The sequence below is a fragment of the Orbicella franksi genome, chromosome 1 (assembly GCF_964199315.1).
Source record: "Orbicella franksi chromosome 1, jaOrbFran1.1, whole genome shotgun sequence".
NCBI classification, from domain to species: domain Eukaryota; kingdom Metazoa; phylum Cnidaria; class Anthozoa; order Scleractinia; family Merulinidae; genus Orbicella; species Orbicella franksi.
The window spans coordinates 23,263,802-23,281,665 of NC_138145.1; the positions used below are offsets into that span (position 1 = coordinate 23,263,802).

At 38.3% G+C, this 17,864-nt stretch overlaps 1 protein-coding gene across 1 annotated transcript in view; it reads right to left on the bottom strand.

Annotated features, from left to right (window-relative positions):
- The window catches only part of LOC145488622 (uncharacterized), a 58,444-nt gene that overhangs the window by 18,296 nt on the left and 22,284 nt on the right, over window positions 1–17,864 (bottom strand). The window contains exons 23-45 of the mRNA XM_081467555.1: window positions 17,560–17,670; window positions 16,770–17,026; window positions 16,515–16,623; window positions 15,922–16,143; window positions 15,548–15,661; window positions 15,263–15,334; window positions 14,432–14,569; window positions 13,596–13,846; window positions 13,217–13,316; window positions 12,901–12,996; window positions 11,369–11,643; window positions 9,515–9,623; window positions 7,983–7,993; window positions 6,774–7,154; window positions 5,709–5,865; window positions 4,730–5,058; window positions 3,451–3,589; window positions 2,839–3,167; window positions 2,409–2,547; window positions 1,693–1,806; window positions 1,135–1,360; window positions 637–788; window positions 223–456 (exon numbers count right to left, since the gene is read on the bottom strand). Of these exons, the coding sequence (XP_081323681.1) occupies window positions 223–456; window positions 637–788; window positions 1,135–1,360; window positions 1,693–1,806; window positions 2,409–2,547; window positions 2,839–3,167; window positions 3,451–3,589; window positions 4,730–5,058; window positions 5,709–5,865; window positions 6,774–7,154; window positions 7,983–7,993; window positions 9,515–9,623; window positions 11,369–11,643; window positions 12,901–12,996; window positions 13,217–13,316; window positions 13,596–13,846; window positions 14,432–14,569; window positions 15,263–15,334; window positions 15,548–15,661; window positions 15,922–16,143; window positions 16,515–16,623; window positions 16,770–17,026; window positions 17,560–17,670 (4,065 nt within the window). The remainder of the gene's footprint in view (window positions 1–222; window positions 457–636; window positions 789–1,134; window positions 1,361–1,692; window positions 1,807–2,408; window positions 2,548–2,838; window positions 3,168–3,450; window positions 3,590–4,729; window positions 5,059–5,708; window positions 5,866–6,773; window positions 7,155–7,982; window positions 7,994–9,514; window positions 9,624–11,368; window positions 11,644–12,900; window positions 12,997–13,216; window positions 13,317–13,595; window positions 13,847–14,431; window positions 14,570–15,262; window positions 15,335–15,547; window positions 15,662–15,921; window positions 16,144–16,514; window positions 16,624–16,769; window positions 17,027–17,559; window positions 17,671–17,864) is intronic.

Genomic DNA, 17,864 nt, shown 5'->3' on the forward strand with positions numbered 1-17,864 from the left:
CTCATTTTCAGATCTTCAGACAGATTTTACAAGAGAAGCGTTCGAAATATTGGCAAACTCCTTAGGTTACTTGATCTTCTCAAGCTGTGATAGTATTGCCTGCTGCATGTTCACAGGATTAATTATTCTACTCAATTTTCGGAAACGCTCAAGTAGCCCACTGAAATTCGCCTTTAGTTCGGTTCTCAAACCTGAACTACATTACTTTCCATAACTACTCGCCTTTTCTATCGTTGCAAGTTCGAAACCATTGTACCGTAACGTTTTTCTTCAATCCTTGTTTAACTATTTCCCACGCCTTTGCGTTTCCTGCCTCATGACCACATCCATATGACATGCGCAGTACCTCCTCTGCGATTATTGGATACGTCCACTCATTGAAGCCACTCAATTTTACAAGGTCATTAGACTCAGTTTTGTTTGTTGCTCTGAAGCCTATAGTCGTGGTTCCTATGCCTTAGGAGAGACATGTTGCTTATTAAGCCAGATTAACCAAATATATATGTAAATTTTTATGTTTGTTATCTCTTCCTGTTAGCTAATTCCTAAATTAGCAATTAACTTCAAGAAACGATGTCAAGATGAAAACGAGTCTGACAAAACCACCAACGTAAAACAAACGTAATTCTTCGTTACCTCCAATCCTCACATCAAGTGAGTCTGCTCGAAACTCATTTGATTGATAATTTCTTTCGCCATCTTTGAAGGATGCCAAGAGCCCGCGCTCACCTTCCCATACCACACAAACGTGATGCCACATGTCGTCTGTCACGCCCATTGAGATATTGCTGGGTAAAAAGAATTATAAACATGTCTGTTAGTGTGAGTGAATTAGTGATTGAATAAATTCTCCATATTTGTTTTGTTATTCTGTTGCAACTTGCAGGTGTGGTGAAACATAACTGTGTTAAAGAACAAAAAAACAAACGGCTGTTATAACCTTGCCTCATCCTGCCCCTATTATCACGATACATCAATTCCAAAGCTCAAAGAAAATCTAACAATCCGATCCCCCACATTTTAAAGGCAGTAACGAAAATAAATGGACAGTAGTAACAGACAGCATTCACTTAATAATCATAGAATAAATTTTCATTATATCACTTAAAACAGTGTAAGAAAATAATTTGATACCTTCTTATGCTGCCAAATAGAATTTCAAAACTGCGGCTATGAAAGTAAAGCCCCAGCACCAGCGTAACATTTTGCTCTATAGAGGCGGCGACTTCATATTCGATGAAAAAGCCACTGTGTTTCGTCTTCAACCAGAAGCAGATGGTAAAGTCGCTACCACGCCATGGGAAATGTGGGAATGACACGTAGCCACCACTGATGTCGGGAAGATGAATCTCGTAGTTGCCTGAGTCAAAGATTCCAAACAACACAACAAAAAACTCGAACATAAGCATAATAAAGAACCATTTGAAATAAATAATTCTTTCAATGTTTGAGAGTGGCTCACAACATTTAGATCTTACAACTAGAGAGGAAAAAGTGTTCAGTATTTGCTCGAAAGGTGCTCCAGAAGATTTGTCATATGACATACTGCTTTCACGTTATTTTGCTGTTTCAAACACTTGCAGTTTTGTAAAAAGCAAATTGTCGGGCTGCACTCTTGATAGAGCTATCGTTCAGTGGGCTTACTGATGGAATAGAGATCTGCGGGCGTTTGGAAAATTTTAAAGTAATTACCTTCGTCAATCTCATCTTGATGGTCCTGGTTAAGCTCTTCGTATTTGATTCTTTTCCAACCAAGCACATTTTTCCATCCACACCAGTCAACGGACATGTCACATAAACGGTCATCTAAATTGATTCATAATATAGTTCTCACGTTTCAGTGAATTATGTTCAGGATAGATTAGGATACTGGTGAAATGGTTGGTGCCCTGAACTTTCTTTAAGTCCTTAATAATTCATAAAGTTTAAACAAAGGAAATCATGACCGTGACGGTGTTTGGGTATCTGGTATTAAGAATTTTTACGATTTTCTTGTCAGTTTTCTCCTTAGTTTTAGTTTCGATTGAGAAGATGTATCAACCACTCTGGACATTTTTAATCACATTTCCAAACACCCCGAAGTTCGTCAAAAATACTCCGCTGTGCATCGTATTTTCAACTCCCTTCTCGGTGTTTGAAAATGTGCTCAAACATGGTCTTTCGTGTTTGATATATATATTTAATTATATTAAGTGAAGGATAAGAAGACTTTCAACGTCTGAAATGAAATCTAGTGAACTGTCTTCAATATTTAATTATATTGTAAACTTTTAGCAAGCGGTAATAGTCAACATATGCATAAAAGTACACACAATAATGCAAGAGAAAATATCTCATTTCAGTCTTGTCTAGCCAGATAAAGGAAAACATGCAAAAGCTAGAAAATGACGGTGGAAAGCCTCCGATACCTTGACAGCCATACAGCTCCACTCTCATTGATATGTGACCAACCCATTCTTGTGGTAGAAAACGGATAAAACGTGCCCTGATTGGTGGGTTTAATTTATGGTACACAACACTGTCCTGGTCTTCGTTCCCAGTAAAATTCTAAAATACAAAGATCGTAGCATGTAAAGGAATTATCGTCGTAAAAAATCGATCGCTACAATCTGGATCCTTTCATTAACCAACTAACCTTCACCTAGTCTAATAACTGGAGAACATCAGCATGACGAAGCGACAGGATTGATTACTTTATCAAAGAGTCCTCCTGAAAATGCTCCATTTGACTTCCCATTAGAAGGTGAATCCCGTTCGCTTTAAAACTGGTATGAAATGTAGGGGAAAAAAAAAAGAGATTTTTAAATTTTTGGGAAGTTAGGACGACATGCATTTCACCTTATCTGCAGTTTGTCCTTGTTCTCTGTAGTACTGGAAGTTCACACCATCGTTACTGTATTGCAGTTTGTACGTGGTTACCCACTCAAGGGAATCATTTCTTCCTTGCGTTGCCACACGTGTCACGTTGTTGTGCCGACTCCCTAGATCAATCTGGAGCCATTGATTTACATCGTTACTGCGAGCTGACCATGATCCTGCTTTGCCTGCAGTTGCTTTAAAGTGAAGTCTGGCCCGAGTAACAGCATGACTGGAATCCATTTGCGAAGAAGCACTAATCTGCCCATCAGAGATTGCGCCATTTGCCATGCCAAGAGCGTCTAGACAAGCTAAAGATTTTGTGGAGAAAGATTGTAACAACTTTAAAATAGATGAATAAAATGATGTATGGCTCTGCATATCGCCAGTCAAATAGCATACGAATTTTGAAACAGTCCGAGCTTTTTTTTTTTTTTTTAAATTTTACCACAGCATCTGAATTCTTCAGTATTTGACACTATTCTGTATCATGTTGTACATTTTATGTTTGTTTTACACATTTATTATTATTATTATTATTATTATTATTATTATTATTATTTTTAAGGGTAAGAGGAAAATCTCCTACGCTACCTGGACAGCCATACAACTCCACCCTCATCGATATGTGCTCATACCAAGCCTCTGGGTGGAAACGGATGTAACGTGCTCTGATTGGTGGGTTTAGTTCATGAAAAATTATAGTATCCCGGTCTGTGTTTCCAGCGAAATTCTAAATAAAAGGGACGTTAAACTGTTAGGATCTATTGTTTTACTTCCCTATTTTTTAAATCCAGGACAGTTATCCCCAAGCTGACGTCACTTCGTTCTGGCTGATAGTAAGGTTTATAATTTTTACCCTCGTCGATTGATCTAAAAATATTGGTTTAAACTGCATAGAACACATCGTTCCATCTACAAGATTCAGTCCCGCGAGCAAGTGGGATTAATACTTGATTACCTGACCGAGACAAGCCGCATTTATTTTTCTACTGCAACCACAGAAAAACTGTTCGATATTGTCGAAACGTCGACAAGTTTTGCTTGAGTCATAATTATCTATTAGTCTTTACGTAACAAACTACGAAGAAATGTTTTCCTGTTTTTACCTAAACTTGCCTTTCCCACTAGTACAGAATTCCAGCTTAACTTTCCTTTCACACGAATGCAAAAACTGAAAAAAACGGCCAAAAATTTGTCGCCTAATTCTATAATGATTTTGTCTTTATCTTCGTTGTTTGCCTTGCCCCCTCGTAACACTACGATAAATAAAAACCTAAGAAAAAGAAAACCCTTACAATCTGTACACTCTACGACCTGTGTGTGAACTATTCCTTAACGGGAACTGATATTCTTGACTTACCGGACCCATCAACAACAACTCATCTTCTAAAGGCTTTTACACACCTGGTTGTTAAGACCTGGAACTCTGTGCTAGGTAATAATAATAAAGCTCTCTTCCTACATAATTTTATCAGAGCAGCACGACTATGTAATTTCAATTAAGATAAAGTTTCTAATTTTTTGCATTACGCTATTTCCTTCTTTCTTTCGTTACAGTACGTTTATCTCGAAAATACTAGCCCATGTTAGCTATTTAAAAAAAAAAAAACGACTAGTGTAAATAAAGTCTTATTTACATTTGTATGTATGCATATGACTATTCTGAACTCACATTGTATGGTTGGACGTCTTGTTTTGCATGATTTGAGGGGAGTAAAAACCCAACTTTGCTACTTTTTTGAAATTAAAAAAACCGGTATAACAGTTGTCATCACGTGGCTTTTCATTGTCACACCATATCTGATGAACTGAGCGAAAAATAGTCAACCCCAGTTATTAACTACGCGTTGTTGGATTGCGTATATTGTACCTTATCTACAGTTTCTCCTTGTTCTCTGTAGTACTGGAAGGTCACTCCATCGTTACTGTACTGCAGCTTGTACTTGGTTACCCACTGATTGTAAGCATTCCTTCCTTGCGTTGCTACACGTGTCACTTTAGAGTACTGGCTACCCAGATCAACTTGCAACCATTGATGGAGATCATTTTTGCCAGCTGACCAAGATCCCGCTTTAAAAGAAATTCCTTGAAAGTGTAGTCTGCCCTGGAAGGGAGCATGATTGGAATCCCATTGCGAAGAAGCTTTAATTTGTTTGTCAGAGATTGCACCGCTTTCCATGCCGAGAGCTTGCCAACATCCTAATGGTTTTATAGCATGAATATAAAGTAAATCAAACATTAACATAGATTTGGAGAGTGATTCGTAGCTGTTCTATTTCTAGGTCCTCAGTCACCATACAGCCCTGTAAGAACTATCTGCTGGGTCTACGAGGTGCCATTTGTTGGTTGTACTTGTTTAACAACAACCCAATTTAGACATTAAAATGTATCTTGACTCCGCAGCTAGGGGAAATACACCGATTCACATCCAGATTGACGGACGAATAAATATTGCTATATTCCTCCAAGCCTTGGCACCAAGTTAGGTTTTTAATAAATCAGAACTGACCTATTTAAACATTTAGAAGGGTTTACCAGGCCTCTTGTTCGATCAGCACCAGTTGGGGAAAAGTGGTTTTTCCATTGTATGAGAACGGTTAATTTACAAATTAAAGTGAGTTGTTCCAATTTTTGACGATTTCTCGCTCTTTCAATCTCTCATTTCCACACTCAAGTGCCATAGCACATATCATTGAAGAATATTCCAAAGGATACTCTATACTAATATAAGGTTTCAAAAGCAGACTTTATGACCGTCGGTCACATGCTCCTAGAAAATAATCATTCAGTTATAGGAATGTTAAGACCACTCCTATTATCATCATAAAAATAATAAAGAAAACCATTACCTCCCACAGTACCATGCAGACACCCATATAACTCCACTCTCATTGATATGAGCCCCCTCCAATATACTGGTTGGAAACGGATATAACGTACGGCTCTGATTGCTGGGTTTAGGTTACGACGGACAACAGTGTTCCGGTCTGTGTTTCCTTTAAAAATCTACATCAGAGAAAAAGTATAAGGATCTTTATAACATGGTCGGTTCTTGTAGGATCATGGTAAGATCTTTATAGTACCGTGTTCCATAAAATCATCAGCGCAAACTTACAATAAATAAATACAACACTAACCAGAACGTTTTTTCGCTCGTTCTAAGCAAGGAAAATCCTTGTAAATTTCGAAAATAGTCAACGATGAAAAAAAATGTATTTTTTTTTATAGTGGCCATGCATTTAGCTATACAAGCACTACGCTTAGCTAGTTTACAGGCATACCACTGAAACAAAAGAAAACAAATATTTCAAATAAACGTAATATATATAGTTAAAAAGCCTAGCTGGCAGAGGCAGACCAGTCGGCTATTTACAAAGCGTGACCGAGGATTTGAACTTGGGACCACCGAGAAACAAATCCCGCTAGTGGCAGGGTAGAAGCTTTGAACCGGGACCTCCGGATTACAACACAAGTGCCCTTAACCACTCGGCCACGCTGCCTCCGTATATGCCTCTTTTGGTGGGATTTTGTAGCCCCTCAAAGCATTGATTAAACACCACTCAGACAAACAGAGCAGAGAGGGAGAGAGAGTGTGCGTTTGTCCAAAAAGAATTAGTTCATGCCTTTCACTGTACACTGTATCAATCGAATAACATCTGTACATCTATCTCCAGCCTCCGGCGTGCATCATTTACCTCGACACACGTGTGCGAGACATGAACCAGACCTCTGTCATCTATCTCACCCCAGCAAATTCTTACATCAAACAATTGTTGGGCAGTGATTTTAAAGCAACAATATAAACAAAAAAACCTTAGAGTAAGATGCCTAAAGCAAAAGCTTAACTTAAAAATATTAAGTAAACAAACCTGAAGATCGTAAACTTGAAGCCGTTTATATCTGTATTATCTCACCTTAACTGAAGCTTGACCATTCTTTCTGTAGTACTGAAACGTCCCTCCTTTGTCGCTGAACATCAGCTTGTACCGGATTACCCAGAAATTGATATCACTTCTTCCTTGCGTTGCGACACCTGTTACATCGGTCAGCAGATCTCCCAGGACGATCTCCAGCCATTGATTTAAATCATTTCTGCGAGCTGACCAAGATCCCGACTTCCGTGGAATAACTTTAAAGTTAAGTCTGCCCTGGATGGCGGCATGATTGGAATCCCATTCCGACGAAGCACTAATTTGTGCGTTAGAGATTGCGCCGGTTCTCATACCTAGAGCTTCTTGGCATTCTAAGAATTTTGTGAAATTGAAATAAAACATTAAATTATATAACTGAGAAAACTATTTAACGTTATTGACTGAGAGCAGACAAATTTATCGGAATTAAATTGATTTATCCGAGTGGTTATAAAGAAATATTGCCAATCGACTGCTGGGAAACCCATTCGTTAAACTAGTGAGACAATCTCAGATAGTGCAGAGCGCAATTGATAGCTCTGGTACAGTAGTCCCATAAGTACTCACCCCTGCTCGGTTCACTTCCGGTTTGTGTCTACCTTGGTAGTCTGCTACGGCTTTTCCCCTTTGCAGTGTTTATGTTTCAAGGTTGTATTTTCATTCAAGGTCCAAAAATTACGCACAAATTAATTACTACTGGTGTTTCACGTTGATTTTTGTTCATTTTAAATTCAATAATACGCTGAAGCAGCAAACGTGACAATTTAGCTCTTCACGCCAACTTTGTAACTTGATACTTTTGTTTTCCTCGCAAAGGCATGTAATATGAAACGCTTGTTTTCTCCAAAACATACGGAAGATGTCCTTGTTTTTTGGAGATAAATGAAAGAAAGTTAAATATCTGATGTAGTGATGAAGAAACGGAACAGAAACGATGTTGTTTTACTAAAAATGCAAATTTTTACCGATGAACAAGAACTAATTTAATTATCAGATAGTCACGAAATACCACTTTCTTTTTCTGTTGCCACCTTTGTGGAGATAAGATCTATTTGTCCACGGTGCTACCGATATTAAGCTATTGTGATACGTGCTTTTGCCCTCTGGGAAGCACTAACAGAAAGACTCTTGAACGCCTGCAACGACGAGCTGCGAAAATCGTATACGGTTTTAAACCTGACATAGCCACGGAAACAATACTCGAGAACCTACGCTGGCCCTCTCTTACAAAAACCATGGAAAAGCACTGTGCACTGTTAGTTAACAAGTGCTTGCTCGGAGAAGTTCCTCTATACTTTAAAGGCTATTTCCTGTTACGCTGCCAGAGCGACAACCAACATGTTTTTAACAGATGCACTAGATCGTCAATCACTGACATTATACTTCCTAAATTTCATTTAGATGTCGCTAAAAAGTCTTTTTATTATCATGGTGCATGCACATTTAATAGCCTTCCAACGAACATAAAGATTTTACCACCTAAGGAACGTTTCAAGGCTATCTCCGATTTTTTTTCTTAGGTTATTTTTTAGAACATTTTCAATTCTATATCCAATTTTTATGAGAACGCTATTACCTTTTTAAGCTTTTAAATTTTTTAAACATTTCAGCGTATCTTTTAAAGTAGTTAGTTTTTTTTATAGACATATATTATTTATACATGCTCTTTTTATTTTACGTTATACAGGGCCCCCGTTGATACCAGTCCTGCGACTGAAGGGGTCACCCTGTTTAAATATTGATTATTATTATTATTATTATTATTGTTGTTAATAATAAAACAATTCAAAATTAACACACAACGATATTGATGGCTGAGAAGCATTTCAACGAAAAGTATTGAAGATAACCAGCGCTACTTGGCCGATATGAATGAGTCTCCTCAAAGACTGATTAAATTAATTTGCGCTTTCATTAGGTGCCACGGTGTCTGCAGCAATATTTGAGCATTTTCCTGGTTTCTTTTGTTACAAATTTACAATTTGCGGAGTATTAAAGCCACTAACTTGGGAACTTTTTGGTCTCTCTTGCAGACACAATTAAGGCAAGAAATAAACAAGCCGCTAAGGAGAAGCAATACATATGAACCCTGACAAGCACACTATTGTAGGTTGAAAACAGCAGATGATATTTCTTGAACCGACCTGTGTGTAATTCTAAAAGCTACACAGCCACAGTAACATTTCACTTTTGCAATAAAAAGGGACAATTGGTGCTACCTGAAAAATAACTGCCGTCCTTGGTCACATGACATGATATATAAAATACCGCGTGGAAAGATAGTGTATAACACTAACGGTGCTAGAACGCATGCGTCTTACATGTTGAGCTCTACCATAAGGAAAACCACTCATTATTTGTGCGTGATTCCGTTTGCAATGTATCCTTCACCTAATATAGAAGCCACGAACGCTAACTAATCTACGCATGCGTTTAGGGCAAATTAGTTTTGGTACCACAAGGAGAGGAAGGGGTTACCTGAAACAAATATATAGCTTTGCGATGTTCAAAGTTAAGTGACGGCGATGGAATGTGTTTTACGTAGAGTACACACGTACCTTTCCCACCCTACCCCCACCACTTCCTTGCCTTTAGACTAATTAATTAATTGAAATTAATTAATTAAACAAACATTAAAGTTTACACCTTAGCGCCATAACAACTTAGTTCCTTAACGGCAGGCAGCTCCCATAACCATCCCAATAGTGCACTCTGCACTAAAAAGGGTCTTATTTCAATCTTACCTCCATCTTGTTTCCAAGGAATTTGTTTACATGGCTCTTTGGAGAAGGAAACGTCATCAATGGCTAAAAACTGTCCACCAGGTAACTCATTGAAGCCCTCAAAAAAAATCTATATCACATACCAGGAAAATCATAAAGGTGCATAAGTGCTGGCCAAAGTAAGGTAGATCTACTGCAATTAATATCTACTTAATCAATGGATGATGGGTATTAGTGTAATTTCCAGAGGTGAATATAAGAATGGGACATTCCGATTGGTCGAAAAACTTGGCGCTTTATTCATCGCGCTAGGCGGTGACTATAACATTTCCGTGCTTGGTTACTAAGCTAGCCACCTTTGCCATCCCGGCGAGTAAACATGGCGGACAGTTGCTGGATCAAATTTTCGTTTATTCCAAAGACATCACTCCAAGTCCAGGATACAGTGAAACCTGTATTAAGCGGACCCCATATTAAGCGGACACCCTCTATTAAGTGGACACCAGCTTAGGTCCTAAAATTTTCTTCCCACATTTACTGTAAAATAAACCTGCATTCAGCGGACACCCCTGTTAAGCAGACGCGGACACCAATATTAAGCTATTTTGTTGCACAAAACCTGCATTAAGCGGAAACTCCAAGGGCATTTTACGTCTAAAAGTTCAGCTGAGACTCCTTTAACATTATCCAGCGATACATACATACATACATACATTTTATTTCAACTCGAATTATCAGAGTAGCTCTATTGAGCTAACATCTTCGAGAAAGAATAAAATAAAATAAAAATACATAAATCAATTAAATGATCCAAATACAATAATTGAAACTACTACTAATACAACAAATATAACTACTACTAAAAGTTCATTTTCTTTATGACTGTCTTAAAATCTTTAAATGATGTTATTCTTTAAGCGATGTCGTTTTAAAGGTAAGTGATTAATCCAGATTGATGCATTGACTGACTGGACATTCTCCTATGAGCAGTGTTTTGATCTTACAGTGTGTTAGTGTGATACAAGAGAGTTAACAGTTAACTATTGTTGCACAACATATTAGAACCTGCTTAGATCGGACATCATGTATTAAGCGGACACAAGTGAGGGTCCCAAGGGTGTCTGCTTAATGCAGGTTTCACTGTATTTGAAAGCATGGAAAATTTTCAGTATGACTGCTGTTGCTCTTGGACCAAAAATCTTTTCAAGAACTCGTATTCAAGGCATTTAAGAATGACAATCACAGTTGTTTATCGCCAGCAGGTCAGTTCCAGTGACCGAAATTCATTTCTCTTCAAACTGAAGCTGCTTATTTTGAGACGATGATGACAACTGTGAATGAAGTCAACGACGATATAACAAAGGTACCGGATGAATTTATTTTTCGTACTGTTTCAGTTGCTTGTGTTACTGCCGAACTCGATGTGTAAATTGACTCACATTCGATGTCAGCTTAGATGTAAGATTATTATTAAAACTACGGCTGCATACGTGTATGTAAACGAACAATTGCGTCTGTGTTTTTATGTTTTAGTCTGTTATTTTAATTTGCAGTTCTTGATATTGACCTCTAATTATATTATTAAATTATACTAAATCAATTATTCGCCTCATGCGCAGTGAAATTGGTGAGCATTTACCTCGACTTCGTCTCGGTAAATATTCACCAACGGTCACTTCGCCTTCGGCGAGTAATTGTTAAATAGAAACTGATTTAGAAGCAATCATTGAAAGAAAATTGACAATTTAAGGTATTACGAGTAAATGACATAACGTACATTTTTCAAAAATCTCTCACTTCAGCTATGCAAGAGAAGTAAACAATCATATTTTACTTGGTGTACGACCAGTAAGTAAGTAAGAGGTTTCTTAATACCTGTGAGTTAGTGGAATTTCTCGATAAGGGTATCTGTGTATACCGCGCTTTATCTGTCACTTCATCCGCAAAAAAAAGCACCATTGCTTGGTTTGATGTCACTGTTCTCAGTAACAACATCAACGACGTTGTATACCAGTCTCGAGCATCAGTAGCGCCAATGAAATACCAGAAACGTAAACACTTCCATTCGTAGTAATGAACGTTGATGACGGGAGATGAGAGGGAGGAACGCGAGTCAGATGCTCCAGCAGGAAGAGAGGCAACGAATCCACCTGATAACAGAAGGTAACACGGTGCAATAGTTAAATCTTACCACGCGTTTTAAGAAACACTGATTTCAATTAGCCAAGCGTGTCTATCAGTTTTGATAGACATGTCTGCCGCAGTTCCTAATTTAGGGCCCATTTTCCACTGACTCATATTCATTAATTATCGTACTATTCGTCAAGAATCAACCTGTCTCATCATTGTTTGAAACAAAACAATTTTTTTTTATTCACAAAGAGAGCAACTTCTGAGGAAATTGTTGTGCTGCAAATACGAAATTGAAATGAGTTGTAAAAGGTGAATTAATTTACACGAAGAAATTTGAAAAGTAGACGCTGGGCACAGACTGGGACTTTCTGTTCACTAACGCACTGAAAATACCAAAATCTCAGAACACACAAAAACTCTTACCTTGTTATCTCTTATCTATGGGGATCAACAAACGCTTCTCGTTTATTTTTTTTAAAACTTATTCATGCATTCTCCGTTAGGGTCGATTTACACGGTACGACTTTGTCGCATGCGACAAGCTTACGACAGGCCTACGACATGAACTGTTTTCGTGTAAATCAAACCTACAACTCGCTTACGACTGTTGTGTACGTCAAAAAAATGTCGTAGGATTTTAAAACATGTTTTAAAACGCTGCGAGAATCGTAGCCGAAGTCGTTAGAAAATGACGTATTTTGTGACAAATTCCTATCGAGCAGGGGACGAGGTGAAGTTTCCTTGCGACAAAATGGCGGACAACGTGTTGTTGACTGATTCAGATGAAGACGTTTCTCGAAAAGTATTGAACAGATTAAAGCGAAAAACATCTCTTTAGAAAGTTTTTTCAAAGCGCAGGACAGCTAAACTATTTTTTCGCTGTTTGTTAGAACTTCCGCTCCGAAAATCCAGGTGCAAACTTTTGCATATTTAATTTTGTAAGTGAAAATGTCGAGCGCGTGTAAATGGTCTTAAGTCATGTCGTAGGCCCGTCGTAAGCTTGTCGCATGCGATAAAGTCATACCGTGTAAATCGACCCTTAGCGTGCTCACTACAATAAGGTAATTTCTGCCACTAGTATCTAATCAGAAACGAAACTTGCAATTTTTTACTTTACTCATCTTGAACTTCAAGTTGATGGAATCATCACCTTCGTGTTCGGTTATTTTTCATACTTGAATACTAAAACACCCTTGAGATGAATATGTTGAAAACATACAACTACATTAATACCTTGTGACTAAGGAAAACAGCATATATAGACAACATCTTACCGGAAGTTTCAAATCTCTCTAAGCGTATTTTCAGAACCCATCCCTGTTCAGCATCCCAGTCGCACATACTCTCTTCAAATTCGCAGTCTGGACTTGCTGGAAAATGACACCAAAAATCGTTACTGCTGCCGTCGGGGGAGAGGGGCGGGAGAGACAAATACCTTTTCAGAGTCAGCATTTGCGAGGTTACTAGACACTGGGTGTTCATGATCAATGGGAATGTTGCAAAGTGATTGGAGCTGCCAACAAACAATCGCTCTTTAATCTAACGTGATTTGCCAAAACTGGAATGAAGGTTTACGTTTTGACAACTTACCCTGTTTTATAATTTCATCACAAACTCCATCCATCACCGTTAAGTCATCCACTGCAATATCACCTCTACTGCCATTACCGACTGTTCCTTCTATTACAAACTAACCGAAATACAAACAAATAATGTCAATAGTTCATTAATTCAGATAGAATGTTTCCTAGCAGAAACCCCCTTAGATAAATTGGAACAAAATTACTTGATAACAGAGTGTTCTAGCCATTTTATAAATAACTGAGCCACCCAACTACAATAATACCGTAACTAATTGGAGGCTTTTTTAATGAGTTAGACAACATTAAGCGAACAAAAATGTTTACGTTACTTTCCATTCCAACGTGAGCGTGACGTTCAATATTTACAGGTAGCCACCAGAACTTACTTTATATAAACTCGGACTGTTCAGAGCCGTTTGTCCAAATCTCCAACGGTTTCCTTGATCTCCTGACAGCCTCCAGACGAGTGTTTCTGATTGGTTAGTTTTGACATAGATGCTCAGGTTGCCAGTATCTGAACCATGCATGTAATACCAAAACTGAACGCAAACGTTTTCATTGGGTTCTATCTCGTCACTTAACAGCCTCGCCTTGTCTCCGGGGTTTTTCTGAGAAGTTTCAATGAAGATATACGATCCTGCAAAATAGGATTATGCTATAGTCTACGTATATAGAGAAAGACTTGTGTATTTTTTATGTTCTTTGCCAAAGTCGGGTGCAAGTAGTATCATATTTTGCTGTGCTAACAGAGAAAAAACAGAAATAGTTGGTCTTGTCGTGAACCAAGATTCTACAACTAAAATACAAGATAAAGAGGGCTTAATTCGAAGACTTAGGCTCAGCCAAGACGAACTCACATGTAAGTGACGCTTGTTCGTCTGACGCTTTGTTCTTTCTTCCTTTTTTGTACACTTTACTGTTTAATAGCATTGTAAACATTTTCGTGAAGCAGTGTAAAAATGTTAAACTTCACATTGCGGTGCGGTAAAATGCACATTTATTAAACCTATATGATAACTTTCGATAGTGAATAGACATGAAACGATTACAGGTAGAAAACATTTATGCTCTGTTGGCGGGCAAATGGAACAATTAGTTAATTAACTACTTGAAATTGATAAACACAATAGGCTTAGCAAATAATATCCCTAATCGCTCGTTAGAGAAATTTGTCATTGGTTTTTTACCTTACAAATTTTTCTAAGTTTGTGACTTCTCTTACCATCTTTATCAAACGAGGTGTGATCATAATTCGGTCCAGTATTTTCTGTTGGTGTTTGGCCTAAGCCCACGGTCCAGTGGAAAGTGGCATTCCCATCAGATTTCAATCCGCACAGTCCATTTTGGAAACTGCACAGACCTGTTGGAGACCAATAGATTAATAGGGAAAGTTTACGCACAGTATGAAACCAAAACAAGTGATGTGCAATGCGAGATCAATTCCTTCCTTTCATATCGAGATCTCAACGGATGACTTTCAACAAAAACAAATTGCTAAAGGCAAGAAATCGTCTTCTTGATAAACGATGCTTGCGGTAACAATCTAGAAACTAGCTTATCGACAAGAAACTGAATTTCTTGAGTTAACAAGCCGTTGCAAAGATTTCAAAGCAATAGCAACCTGGAACTGAACTAAAATTTATGGATTCTAAAGCCTCAGGTATAAATAGTTCTGCTTTGTATTTCATTATCTTTTCCTGAAGTATAAAATGTTATCACTCGTTTGTCACTGTTGTAATAGGTTTCCATGTCATAGTCACACTGTATTCGTTGGGTATTACTTGCAAAATATGTTAAATTTAACAAAAAAGAACTTCAAGCTTTTCCAAATCATGCTAAACCTGACAGTGGCATTCCAAACCATCTTTGCAAATTGGTCAATTCATTTGCAATGGAAGGCCGAAAGGTGATACATGATAAAGAGGAAGCATCCTTCGTTGACGGAATAGAAACACAACAATTTAATATCTTATCTACAGTTAAGTTTCAATGTCTGAAACAAACGAAGAATGGAAAATGTTACATGCGAAGCAGTCTAGTGAGTACATCTTACCTCTGAAAGATTCACATCTTGTGGGCCCGGTGGAGGTACATGCTAAATTATTAAGGTGGCACTTCCCAGAACCTGCAAATGAAAGGATGAGCGAAGAGCATATACAAACCCATCTTATTGATATATAAATCTCTCGGGTCTGGGTCAACACTACAAAAGTAATTTCGACTAATTTTAACACATTCTGGTTAATGTTACAGGAATGATGTTCGGGTAAGTCCCTGTAAATGCAAACCAACCGTTCAAGTTTTGTTTCTTTTGGCTAATGTGCTACACCTGACTTACCACATACAGAAGGTGTATTAGTTCCGTCCCTGCAGAAAGCTGTTTGAGTACATGTTTTTGACCACGAAATGCAAGACCCATCAACACAATGATGACTAGACGGGCACGGATTTCCTGAAAAGTAATTCGAAAACCGTGAGTGTCAAATGACGTGCCCAAAAACCTAAGACAGTGACCTCGGCCAGGTTTCGAACCCTGATTGCTCGATCCTGAGTCCAGCGTACAAAACTGCTGAAGTCACCACACATCCCGCCCAATATATATTGTGCCTGAAAATAAGGGTGAAAGGCGTTTTGTTTGGCTTGGTACAATTTCTTGTGCCGTATGAGAATGTAACCCAAACCCTAAACCCTTATTAAAAACAGCCTACTTACGGCAATTATTTTCGTCATCTCCGTTAGAGCAGTCGATTTTTCCGTCGCACACATCTGTTGCCAGGAGGCATCCTCCCCCCTGGCAACGAAACATGCTGGAAGAGCATCCACAATCGTCTTCGTCTGATTCATCTTTACATGCAAAGTCGCCATCACATAACAGATTCTCCTTGACACATTCGCCATTTTTGCACGTAAACTGCTTATCGCTACACCTGAAATCTGAAAAGCTCATTGAATCAGTCATCTTCATCGAAAAACAATCCGGATTGCTATTTTTGCTACATTATTTAAGAACCGAATAAGCCACTTCACTTACTTTGGATTACTCAACCACTTTAACCTTCAAGTGTTCAAGTGTCCAAGTAAAATAAACTGTGTATGTCTACGTCAATGTCCGTGTCCGTGTCCGTGTCCGTGTCCGTGTCCGTGTCCGTGTCCGTGTCCGTGTCCGTGTCCGTGTCCGTGTCTATGTCTGTTTACATTCATCAGTAGCATCTGACCACGCTACAGTTGAGATTCATTTCTGAGTCTTTGTACAGTCACTCACGAAAGCTTATCAAAGACGAGAGAAAGAAGTAACGAGTCAGTACCTGGTTCAGCAAAGTAAGGTCTCAAGGAACAGTTCTCAGTCGTGACAGTGACGTTATCGATTGCTACATTCATCTCGTCATCAAGAAAACCTTCTCCCTCAAAGATTATCTACAAAATACGAAAAAGAAAAAAATGTGTCTCATAGAAAACTAGACGGTGATTGTCAACCATACAAGATCTTAGTGACATTCATTTCAAAAGCTATTCACACCCAAGGCCTTAAATGACACGTGAAAGCGAAATTGTTCACGAACCTGAATTCCTACAGCGCCTGGCCAAGCCACTTGAGCATCTGACCATTCTTTACCGTGGTACCCAACCATCTGCCACACTAGTACCGATATTTCTCGTTTCGTGTCTCTGAGGAAAACCTTTAAATTTGATTTTGATTTAGTGGGCATGAGGTAACTAAACCGCAAACACACGCCCACAGATTGATGGAATGGTTTCCATGGCAACAAAGAGCTTTCCAAACGTGCTTTGTACGACTTATCAACATAAGCAAAACTACCTGAAAGAAGAGACATTGTTTCGATTAGTCACATACTTTTAGAGGTAAAAACGTATATATTTTTGTTCTTAAGGCTCAGTCAAACGTACGCAACACATTGCAACATTGTTGCATACGTTCGGCAATCTTGTTGCAATATGTTGGAACGTTTGTATGGTCCAGAGTGGCCAAATGTGTGCAAGCATAACCTCCTTTGAAGGTACTCCACCAGTGGGTCAGTCGCTTTCCATGTGAGATGATTGATTGTATTATATCTTGTCATTCATAACGCTCAAGATATAGCCTAGGGTAGCCAAGTCTTAAACAGAACAAAAAGTCAACTTCATTGTCCCTTACACTCTAGATCATCAACAGAGTTTACGGCTCATTTTTTCAGTGTAAAGAAAGTTATTAATCCAATTTACAAGAAAAAGGTTTGTTACAGAAGAACACAATTTTTTTCAACTTGAAGGTCAAAGCAACAACAGGAGAATGAACGTTCCACACAAACACAAGTGCAACAATATATTTATAGATTCAATTGTTCAACTTGCCTGGATATTGAATGAAGGCGCTGTTTAGCGATAACTTCCATTTGTCTTTCTTAACAACGCTGGTCCAACCGCAATATCCAAGGTCAAAAGAACATTCTTCAAGTGTTGCAGCTGACAACGAAATAAACCGGGTGCATCATGTAAGACCAGGGAGTTTCTTCCCTATATGTCAAACTCTGGAGGGAAACCGTTTTTAAGAAAGAGCAGAACCAGACAGATACAATACAATAACAATACAATACAATCCTTTATTTATCCACGTAACATTTAGGAGTAATAAAAACTCGTTAAAACATGTGCGTGCT